A 12,722-nucleotide genomic window follows, 5' to 3' on the forward strand; every position below is an offset into this window, starting at 1 on the left:
TTCTGCCTGTTTTCCTCTAAGAGTTTGATAGTGTCTGGCCTTACATTTAGGTCTTTAATCCATTTTGAGTTAGACATTTCTCCAAAGAAGATATACAGATTGCCAACAAACACATGAAAGAATGCTCAACATCATTAATCATTAGAGAAATGCAAATCAAAACTACAATGAGATATCATCTCACACCAGTCAGAATGGCCATCATCAAAAAATCTAGAAACAATAAATGCTGGAGAGGGTGTGGAGAAAAGGGAACCCTCTTGCACTGTTGGTGGGAATAAATTGATACAGCCCCTATGGAGAACGGTATGGAGGTTCCTTAAGAAACTAAAAATAGAACTACCGTACAACCCAGCAATCCCACTACTGGGCATATCCCCTGAGAAAACCAGAATTCAAAAAGAGTCATGTACCAAAATGTTCATTGCAGCGCTATTTACAATAGCCAGGACGTGGAAGCAACCAAAGTGTCCATCAACAGATGAATGGATAAAGAAGATGTGGCACATATATACAATGGAATATTACTCAGCCATAAAAAGAAACAAAATTGAGTTATTTGTAGTGAGGTGGATGGACCTAGAGTCTGTCATACAGAGTGAAGTAAGTCAGAAAGAGAAAAACAAATACTGTATGCTAACACATATATATGGAATCTAAGAAAAAAAAAAAAAGGTCATGAAGAACCTAGGGGCAAGATGGGAATAAAGACACAGACCTACTAGAGAATGGACTTGAGGATATGGGGAGGGTGGAGGGTAAGCTGGGACAAAGTGAGAGAGTGGCATGGACATATATACACTACCAAACGTAAAATAGATAGCTAGTGGGAAGCAGCTACATAGCACAGGGAGATCAGCTCAGTGCTTTGTGACCACCTAGAGGGGTGGGGTAGGGAGGGTGGGAGGGAGGGAGATGCAAGAGGGAAGAGATATGGGAACATATGTATATGTATAATTGATTCACTTTGTTATAAAGCAGAAACTAACACACCATTGTAAAGCAATTATACTCCAATAAAGATGTTAAAAAAAAAGAAAGAATCAACAAAAATAGTACACAATATCTTCCAGAAAGTAAAAGAGGAGGAACATTTTCAACTCATTTTATAAAGACAGTTTGTCCCAATACCAAAACCAGGCAAAGACAGTACCAAGCAAAGCAAAATAAAATAAGCAAAAAACAACAACAAATAAACCTACAGACCAAATCTCTCATAGATGTAAAAGCAAAAATACTTAGAATTTTGACAAATAAAATTCAGCAATATATATAAAAATTCCACATCATTATGTAGGGTTTATTCCTGAAATGTAAGACAGGGTCAGTATTTGAAAATCAATGAACATAAACCACTACATTAACAAGCTAAGCAAGAAAACTGACATTGTCATATTAATTGATACCCATTCATAGTAAAAACTTTCAGAAAAATGGAGATAGAGGGGACCTAACTCAACCTGAGAAAAAAATTTCTATTAGACCGCTAAATTTAACATCATACTTAATGGTGAAAAGCTAAATGACTTTCCCCTAAAATAAGGGACAAATGAAGAATGTCTGCACTCACCACTGGTATTCAATATGGTATTTAAATTTGTAGGCAACAAAATAGGCAAGAAAAAGATTGTACTGTGATACGGATCTGAAAAAAGGAACATATCTATCCTGATTTGCACATGTCTTAATAATCTGTGTAAATAAATGCAAAGAACTTTAAAAATCAAAAATAGAAACAAAAGACCTAGAACTAAGTGCATATATGTATATATACGTGTGTGTGTGTGTGTGTGTGTACGCGTATATATATATATATATATATATATATATATATATACACACACACACAGGATTCAGGATGCAATGTAAATATATAAACATTAATTATATTGCTACATAGTAGCATTAATATTTGAAGAATAAAAATTTCAAAATATCATTTACATTCCCTCAAAAAAAGAAGAAATGATTTACCTCAATGCCAATCTAACAAAACATGCATAGGATTTATATGATGAAAACTACACAATACTGAAGAAATAAATGAAAAGGTCAAAAAATAGAAAAATATTCTGTTTTCATTGCTTTAAGTAATCAACATAGTAAAGATGTCAATTCTCCTGAAATTGATATATAGGTTATGCCATCCCTACCGAAGGGGCAGTGACATTATTCATAGATATAGAGAAGGTAATTGTAAAATGTCTGTGGAAATACAAAGCAACTAGAACAGCTAACACATTCTGAAAAATAACAATAAAGTGGACAGAATCATCCATTTCAAGGATTATTATATAGCTACTGTATCCAAGAATGTATAATACTGGCAAAGAGACAGATGCAAGAAACAGCACCACAGAAGTAGGACCAGTAATTTTCGATGAAGCTGCTAAAATAATTCAGTAGAAGAAGAATGGTCTTTACAACAAATGATACTGTTGTAACTGGATAACCACAGGCAAAACAGAGAAGGTCAGCTAAACCCCACAACTTACAGGAAAAAAATGAACTCAGATGTGTCATATATTTAACTGTAAATGGCAAGCTTATAAGACATTTTGAAAATAGCATAGGAGAAAACCTTTGGCACCTGTGATGTGCTGAAGAATTTTTGACATGACACCAAAATTATAATTTTTAAGAGAAAGAGCTGATAAATTGGGTTTGTAAAAATTTTTTAATTTCTCTGCAAGATACCCTGTTAAAAAGATGAAAGATAAATTATGAAATGGAAGAAAATATTTGCAAACAACACACATCTAACAAATCCTCATATACAAAATACATAACTCATAAAACCCTAAGTAAAACAAATCACAAAATACAATTCGAAAATAGGCAAAAAACAGGAAAAGACATTTCACCAAAGGGAACATATATAGAGAGAAAATAGTCATGTAAAATGTTATTCATCATTGCTAGCCATTAGGGAAATGCAAATTAAGACTATGATGAGAACTGCTAAAATAAAAAGTAGTGACCATTCCAAATGCTGGTGAGGATGTAGAGAGATTGGGTTTCTCATACACTGCTGGTGGGGATGTAAAATGTCACCACTACTTTGAAAGGCAATTTGGTGTTTTCCTTAAAACTAAATAAACATTTTCCATATGACTGAGCAACTGCCCTCCTGGGCATTTATCCCAGAGAAATGAAATGTCACGTCTACTTAGAAGCGTGTACTCTATTATTCATAGCAGCAATAACTAAACACTGCAGTCAAATGTCCCTCAATAGATAAATGGTTAAACAAAACGACGTCCATATTCCATATTCCATATCATGGAATACTACTCAGCAATAAAAAGGAACAAACGATCAATATGCATACATAAGGCATTATGCTCAATGAAAAAAGCCAATCTCAGAATTTCACATAGTGTACGTTTAATCTATACAATATTCTCAAAATGACAAAATTATAGAAATGAAAAACAGATTAGTGGTTTCTAGGAACTAGGAATGGTGGGAGTGAGGGGTGTGTATAAAGGGCAGCATGAGGAAGATGGTTGTGTATTTGATGGTGGATATGGGCGCACAAATTTACACATGCTATACCTGACGTGAAATATACACATATTGCGTCAATGTTAAAATTCCTGCTTTTTATATTATACTATAGTTACATAAGGTTTACCCACTGGGGGAAACTGGACAAAGGGTACACGGAACATCTAGTTTTATAACTTCCTGTGAGTTGGAAGACTTCACAAACACTTTTACGTCCATATGACCTTTAGGTTTGTTTCTGATGCTTTGGTAACTACTGTGTTTACTTTTCCCAGAAGACATTTTTCTAACATGTTTTAAAATAAATATTTCTACAGCATTTTATTTATGTTGAAGGAATGTATAAATAAAACCAAGATTTTAAAAAAATGAACGAAAGGAAATAATAGTTAATCAGAATAAATGATTCAGCACACTGCTACACAAAGTAAATTCCAAATACTTCTCCCTATCTTCCAACATCCATCCATTCAGATTATGACTACCTAATTTTGTTTGCCTAAATGAAAAAGAGATTGGGGAGAGTGACTCAATAATGTACCAGGAAATATTAAATGAAGTGAAACACAGACAGTTATTACTTGCCTGATCCCAGGCAAGCATCAGGTTAAGCCTTAGGATTATATGTTGTAAGACACACTCCTTGTGCTTACAAGTTCTTGATCTAGTGAAGAAGGCACGCTAGTGAACAAGGACCACACAGAGTGGACACCAATGTTACAACATACATAAATTAAGAGGAGTTTTATTATATAATATACAGGAGAAGCTCCTGTCCCCGACTTGGAGACGGGGACACAGGCCAAATTTCCCACATTAAAATTTTAAAAATTAATAGAAATGAACAAAACACAGAAACTGTCCAAAGCATGTGAAAAATGACACAAATTTGGGTTATGGTTATAAACTTGAATTTCTTAAATGTGGGAAGGACAAACAGTCTATATATGTTAAGTCATCACCTTTACTAACTTCTCTCCTAATAATAATACTGCTATTTTTTTTAATACTTCCTTTGTTGTTATGCTACATTCTTTAAAGATGAAATCATTCATCAGTGATTTATCAAGTGTCTTCCATATGCCAGGTACCAGGGGTATTTATTCCTTACACTTTCCCTGCAAGGTAGCAGTCATAATTTGGTGATGAATTGCCCCTGGGAATATAGCCAGGAAATGGTAAAGATGAGATTTTTTTTTTTTTACTCAAGGGTTACCTGATCCTAATTTTCTTTCCACTGTATCATGTTGCCTACTCTCTCATTAAAAAAAAAAAGTGCTGCCCTAAACAGAGAAAACGTTGAATTCTCAAATGACATCAATTTCAACCATAAGCCATGCTTACGATAGATGGTCCCATGAGTCCTGTGATGTGATACATGCCGGCGTTCTCCTTGCTTTCCTCCTGTGATGGTCCTTTTGACTACTGCTCACAAATTGCAGTTATAAAGGTTATAGCACAGCTAGCACTTGTACTAGTTTTAATCTAATATAATTTCTATGATATTTGCAGAGGTGATACACACCAGTACGGCTAAACAATTCTATAGAGCTGGCCACTGTTCTGACTGGCAAGTGTCACTTGTTAAACAGTCTCCATATTTAATTTGGTGCTTTCAGTGTTACCCACGGAGGTGTTACTCTCTCTCATTTTATAGAAGGAGATGGTGACTTTAAAGAAGTTTGGCAACTCACCAATGGTCAGATTCTCCCACTGGTTTTAAGACTGCTCTTTTCACTATTTAAAAATCACTGCCTTGATATATGTATACATGTAGCTGATTCACTTTGTTATACAGCAGAAACTAACACACCATTGTAAAGCAACTATACTCCAATAAAGATGTTAAAAAAAAAATCACTGCCTCTAAATTCAAGAAAAACATTCAATAAATATCTTCTGAAACGATTTCTTATTAAATGAGTTTATGAAATATTGCTTAAAACATTATAAACAGAAAAAGTAGTATTTAGAAGCTGGCAGACAACTAATGACTAGAAAAGTTAAGGAAGTATAATTAGGTGCATGTATAATATGCACCACGTTAAACTGAAGCCTAAATACTACAGTTAGTAGTCATTTCACTGCATTTATCTTTTTTGCTTCATGTTGTCAACTAAGGATTTGTTAGCACACTGAAAATATCGGAAGAGAAGGAACTTATCAAATCAAACTTATCACCTAGTGGCTGACACTCCACGTTCGCCACAAGAGTACAGAACTGACAACATTAACACCGTTCACCCGTATTAGGATGTGTCCTGGGTGTGAAAGACTGGGAAATCCACCAAAAGCTAAAGCTACATACTTTTGGACAACAGTAATGCACTGTTTATAGTAACACTAAGAACCAGTTTAAAGAGCCGTGCAAGTGACACGGAGTAACGATCCACGCATGGCAGCCGGAGGGGAAAGCAGAAGTGCTGTAGCCCCATAGAAGGGTCTGCGCTTAGGGACGGGCTGTGATGGGGTGTAGATGTGAGAATTAGGAGACAAGCAAATGGACGGAGCGGGTGAAGTTACCCAGGCCTCTGTCCACACTGATGTGAGACAAATATAAGGCAAGACCACTTGGAACAGGGAAGCTTTAAAGAAACGCAGGAGGACAGAGAGTCAGCAGAAAGGAGCTGCTTGCAGAGCCCCTTTAAACAGCCTGCAGCCCAGGAGGAGTCAGAGACGAACATAAGGCAGGGGTGGGTATTCATAGAGAGAGTCAGATCAAGACCTGAGGGGACTAAGGAGAAATATCCAGACAAAAGCATGAGCAGATGTATAAGGCCAGAAAGGCATCGTCTTGTTAAAGGGAGAATGAGGGCCTCTGGTCTGGACACAGCAGGGCCGCAAGAGACGCGGATGGGAGAGTCGGGTGGGCTCGGTCCTCGAAAGGCTCTGAATGTCAGGCCAAGACTCCCCCTGGATTTAATACAGATAGGAATGTAACAGAATTATGGTGAATTTAATCCAGAGTTGAAAATTTATGTCTCAGTTTTCATTTCCATAGAATTGATTTTTCACTTTGGTATTTGTTATTTATTCTTTCTTCCCCACTGAAATAATATATTTATAACTCATTCTAACCCAAAGACTGTTGTTGTGAATTTCACAGAAGGGTAAAGGAAATCACTCAGAGTTTGAATATTTACAAATATACATTCATAAGCATAAAAGTAGTGAAACTTTCTAATGAGTTAAAACAACATAGTTAATAAATTTAAGAATACTGAAAATTTGCATGGAGCAAAGCAAAAAAATCATTCATTTATTCATTTTATTTAACATAGAATAATATGGGGAAAACATAAATTGATTAAAAAAAAATTTTTCTTTAGGGATTTGTGTTCATATCTGAAGAGGGAATAAATAATGATAAACTAGAGTCAGAATATTTTAAATTATTATTTAGAATGTGAATGAAAACATCAAGACAGGGACTGTTTTAGTTCCCGGAATATTATTTTAGTGTGACACAAATACAGTTCATAGGGAATTAAAACTAAGAAATGCAACTTGTTGTGTGTAATTTATTTTAAGGTATGCGTTTCAGTGAAAATTTGCCATTAAAATCTTTAAGTGAGGGGCTTCCCTGGTGGCGCAGTGGTTGAGAATCTGCCTGCCAATGCAGGGGACACGGGTTCGAGCCCTGGTCTGGGAAGATCCCACATGCCGCGGAGCAACTAGGCCCGTGAGCCACAACTACTGAGCCTGCGCGTCTGGAGCCTGTGCTCCGCAACAAGAGAGGCCACAATAGTGAGAGGCCCGTGCACCACGATGAAGAGTGGCCCCCGCTCGCCACAACTAGAGGAAGCCCTCGCACAGAAACGAAGACCCAACACAGCCATAAATAAATAAACACCCCCCCAAAAAAAAGTTAAAAAAAAAAATCTTTAAGTGAATTTATTCTTTTGGCCATGCAGTACATTCCAAGGTAAAAACAGAGAACGTGTGTTTTCGCACTTTTGGGTTTCCTAAATTTTCTCCCTTTTCTTTCTTAATGGCATTAATGTAGCTAGAGGTGGTTTTTGTAATGCGTTTCAGTTTACCTTTGCTTCAATCTGTTTAGTATCTGGATTCTGAAACAAAAATTTGATTTTGCTCTTGCCGTCATCTGAAGAACCTTTAAGCTGAGAAAACTTATACCTCCAAAGTACTGCCTAAAGGGAAAAAAAAAACATAGGCAAGTCAATGCAACTCATATCTATATTCAAACCAAGAAATTGTTCTTTTAACTGGTAAAAGGTAATCATATTTAGTTAGTCCTATATCCCAGTATTAAAAAGTAAATGAAAATATACTTATCAAAGGCTTAGTATTCAATATATCCTTTAATTTCCTGAAATAACTTTGGTTCCCATGAAATAGTCATTTTAAACAAATATATGAATAAATCAATTTGTGTATCTGGTTTTACATTATCATGAAATAGAAACAAACTCACTTAAAGCATAAGTCCATGCCAGTGAATCAGCAAAAACACCTATTCTCCATTTCTTTGTTTTTCATCCATAGAAGTGATAAGGTGATTTTCAACTGATAATGCTGTAGAACTTTCTCTTGAAGCGCAAACTAATAACCCGTGTCTTTGTCAAGATGAAAGGTCAGCCTGAGTAACTGATCACGATGGAAGCTTCCATGGTGCCCTCATGAGACAAACCAGCACGAGCATCTCATGGGACCAGCCCCGTCCATCCGCGGGGCCTCGGTCTAGAAGATCGTGAGGCTAAAAGCCATCTTCCAATGTGGCAGCAGGTTTAGACAGTATGAAATCTACATGCTAATTTAAAAAGTTTACACTTTTAAAAGTATAATAAAATAGCAAAATCATAAAGTCCTTAAAAATAAGGATGAGGAAATTCTCAGTAATATATAATAATGAGGCATAATGAATTTATACAGAATACTGCTCATTTTTCATTTATTTATTCACCAAACATTTATGCTCTTATATTAAACATTTTATTATATATTAAGATAAAAAAGACACCGTCAGTTTTCTGAAGATATTAGTCTCTGTATAAGTAGATGTCTTTGCTTTTATTCTTACTATGAGGCTACACAATCTATACAGAAGCAATATCCAGTCATTACAAATCCTCTTAAATGTTTGCCTTAAGTCTATTACTATAAAGCATCTTTTAACAATAAAATTATCTGGGGCAATTAACTTTATGGAAGAAAAATAGAAGAGTTATATCCTTTATCTCACAACTTCCTCTAAATAAAATCTTTTATGTTTTAAAAAGTGAAATAATTTAAACAATCCAGGAGAACTACACGGTAGTAGGTAAGTGAGTATTTAGTAACTTTTGAAAAGAGGGAGTTCTAGATTTAGGACTAATAAGAAATTATATATTCATATGTACAATTAGGGTTAGGGTGAAAGAAAAACAACAAACAGTGGCAATGTAGCGGGAAATACGGTAAAGTATAAGGAAAATCCTAACAACCTAATAAATGAAAAGACAATACTACAGAGAAAAGTCATTGAAGAAAATGGAAAAACCATTACTATTTCTAATAAATATGAGAGCATGTTCAATCTCACTAGAAATAAAGAAGAGTGTGATAATATTACAATGACTTCACTTTTTCCAAACGTTAAATTAGCAAAGATCACTGAAAATTAAAATAACTAAAGCTAGCAAGTTTACCTTGAAATATTTGTATAAAATTCCTGGCAACTGTGTGAAATTCTTTAGGGCAATAATTATAATATATGTTAAAGCCTTAAAAATGTGGATGTTATGTGGTCCAGACATTCCCTTTCAAAAAATTAACTGTAAGGAAATACAATATACGAAAAATAAAGTGTTAAACACCTTATTATTAATAAATATAAATAAATGAAAATTCTGAACAATTTGCATTAAAATAATGCTCATAAGAGTCATGTATTTACATGGAAAATGCAATAATATGACTTTAAGGGGGACATAAGAACAGGAAAGCAGATAAGTTGGTTAAAACAAAGGAGCTTGTAGAAGGTTGCAGGGGAACGTCTGCCAAAAACATTATCATACGCAGCTCAGGTCCTGACATTAACCTACCGTGTGGTTTTGGACAAGAAACTTTATGTCTAGCTTGGCTTAACTGTAAAAGTAAAGGTTGTAAATTCTCAAATTATAATTATAATTTGAAATAATATTTCATAGGTAGTCATAAAAGTAAAACAGGAATTTGTTATTTCAACTAGCTGACCTTTCCAAAGGCCAGACTTTAACAGCTGTTAAAGCTCATTATTTTAAATAAAGAGTAACAAAATTAAGAATGCGGATGCGGCAGATACGTGAAGGAAGCCAGGAGACTTTTCCGAATACGGAGCGTGGATCCTCGGCTGTGAGTAGATCGCTCCAAAAATGAATAAAGTAGTTAATGAATCTAATGATGGGCTGAAAGATTTGTCAGTTAAGAGGTAACTCAGTAAACTAGTGAGACTTAGAACCGTCTAGGTAAACTGTGTGACTTAACATGCCATGAATTCATTAAGACCAATTTGGAGGAATCTGAATCTGAAAATATAATCAGTAAAAGTTACACAGGTATAAAAATTGGCTTAATTCAAGAATCTTTGGAAATCCTAGTCCTTATACTTGTATTTTGTTTTTAAGATTCTGATAAACATTATGGCAACTACGTTAAGAATATCAACGCTGAAAAAGATGAGTGGACACCACTCTTCTTATACCATTCTATTTCTGTTGCCATAACGTTGTTGTAATATATTTAGATAAGTACATTTAAAATATTCTTTAAGCATAAATTTTTATGTAGATCAGATGACTCCCTTTCTAAATCAAATTTTGGACTTCAAGTTTTCTTGTTCATGTATCAAAATGAAGCTATTGATATTGATTTGTCTCTATTAGCAGAAGAACTTCACGATTAAATGACGTCATTTGTCTATCAATCTTTCAATTAGAAAATCAGTTAACTTTAACTTCTTTTCCATTCAATTTTTGGAATCAAAGTAAAACTTCAGAAATTTCATTATGTCAAAATTGAAATATCTCTTACTCTGAATGCTACCATAAATTCAGTTAAAAACTTCAGCATTGGATATGTTATTTGTTATTGCAACAATAATATGAATTTGTACTGTGGGTAGAGCACAGTGTTACGGTAATATCAGTATTTTCCTAAATTAAGAAACGTATGCAGCTAAAGTGTACTTGCATTGATTTGGGTGAATACGCCAGAAAACTTATACTAACATGAGAACTTATAAAGTGCTGTGAAATTTCCAACAGTAGAAGGGACATGATGTAAGCAAATAGTCCATAATATCTCCTGAACCTTGCAAGCCCAGTGGTCTCTGCCCTCTCTACATAACTTTAACCAAGGGGCCTTGGTTTTGGATTGGAAAATTCCTGCAACCAGTGGTAATCTTAATTTGTTGAACTTGATGGAGAGCAAGTCCAAAAGGAGGGAAAAAAAGAAAACAAACAAATAAAAAAACTGATAGCAATGTAGGAAAACATTTCTGAGTATTTTTGAAATCTAGAATTCCACCCAAAGCCTTCAGAATAAATGGTCACAGGCCAGATTCTCATTTCCTCAAGTCTTTCCATAGATAATTGCTCTGCTAGCTCCTGGTCAAATACATTTGCTGAAGTTCATTAGCTCATAAAGTCTGAGGATATTTTCAGAAAAAGAAACTCATTTAACTTTGTTCAGCTAGCTTTTCCCATGGAATAGATTTCAAGAAATTATAAAAAAAAAAAATTCCCTATAATATAAAATATTTAATGGATTTTAGTAATAATGGAGCCAAAATACCTTACTAATGGTATTTATTAAAACTTTTTTTTGTTTATTTTTGACAGTCAGAAACAGTGTTCAACTCAACATACTGTCTGAACAACTTTATGAAATGATAAATTTAAAATGTACCTGGCATTTTGAAGATGTCTTTAAATATTTTTAAGTGACTAAAATATGCAAGCAAAGATGTCGTACGTGTGAAGAACAACGCAATGAGTCCCAGCATTTTCAATAATGTAGTTGTAATAAAGTCGCTGAAGATGGCTAAGAAACATAGTGGGTAATAGGAAAATATACAGTAAAAGTTTATCACCCAAAGTGCTCTCACAATTAAAGACTACAAAAAAAAATTCTGCAAAAGGATCATTTGCCTCTGAACTACTCTTCATAATAGATATGCTTTCTTTAAATTACTGCAGGCTGTAACAATTTTGGAAAAAATAAAAGAAAATAATGCAGGCAAACAGATAAATGCTAAAACCTTTGGATTCAATGCCATTTGGGTTTTATAATTTAAGGCCATCATTCTTAAACCAGTGAGAAATCTTTATAAACTATGCTTACAAACAGTGATTAATCCATGTATGATTGAAGATGAAATGCTAAAATATTATCAAGCAGAATATTCATGTGACGATCATGAGGCACATAGTATGGAATCCATCCCTCATTCCTGACATTGAGTCATTTATGGGCGACCACATGGACTTCACTTAGGGCCTGTGAACCATTCCATGTGTCCACTGCTGTCCTTCAGTTGAATGTCATCTTTCTTACAGTGAGTTTAACACTGGTCTAGACCCTTTCACATCCTCCCACTAATCCCTGCAATAGCTAGGGTACTGCCACTTTCCAGAGGATGCAATTAAGGAAACATCACATACATTCATAGTATTTCACAACTATTAAGTGGGAATCAAACCCAAGTCGGCCATGCTCCATGGTTCCTATTTTTCTTTTAGCCCAACCTGCTTCTTTGGTTTTCTACAATTATTTGCCTAAGCAAACATCAAAGACCCATTGATTGAGCATGATTATAATTGAACTTCCATTGCAAATAGCCTGAAAGATCCTTAAAATAGAGGACAGACTCAGAGCCCCATTTGGTACAAGACACGAAACTCAGGAAAATGATTTACTGATTTTCTCAAGCATAGTCTGCTCTGAGTCATCATTTCTTCTTCTTTACAATACTGTTGCTATTTTAAGCTTTTTTCACTCTCTCTCTACAAGTAAAAAGTGTCCCATAAGCTATCCATTTGTTTAAGATTCATGGTTAGAATTGGCTTAAAGTTTAGAAATGCCAGTGATCTAGAGAACTTCAGTGGGAAGGGAAAAGAAAAAGCTTTCCCTTCCTCCATATTTTCGACATTTACCACAGAGACTTTCCGAGCCGGCTGTAAACCCCCAGAGACGGGTGGCAGAGCGGGCTGCAACTGAGGGACTCAGGTTAG

At 34.8% G+C, this 12,722-nt stretch overlaps 1 protein-coding gene across 1 annotated transcript in view; it reads right to left on the bottom strand.

The window, feature by feature from the left end:
* SNTG1 (syntrophin gamma 1) overlaps window positions 1-12,722 on the bottom strand; it is a 472,569-nt gene that overhangs the window by 10,781 nt on the left and 449,066 nt on the right. The window contains exon 18 of the mRNA XM_059901577.1: window positions 7,551-7,661. Coding sequence (XP_059757560.1) covers window positions 7,551-7,661 — 111 coding nt within the window. The remainder of the gene's footprint in view (window positions 1-7,550; window positions 7,662-12,722) is intronic.

This window comes from Balaenoptera ricei, chromosome 17, assembly GCF_028023285.1.
Source record: "Balaenoptera ricei isolate mBalRic1 chromosome 17, mBalRic1.hap2, whole genome shotgun sequence".
In the NCBI taxonomy this organism is placed as follows: domain Eukaryota; kingdom Metazoa; phylum Chordata; class Mammalia; order Artiodactyla; family Balaenopteridae; genus Balaenoptera; species Balaenoptera ricei.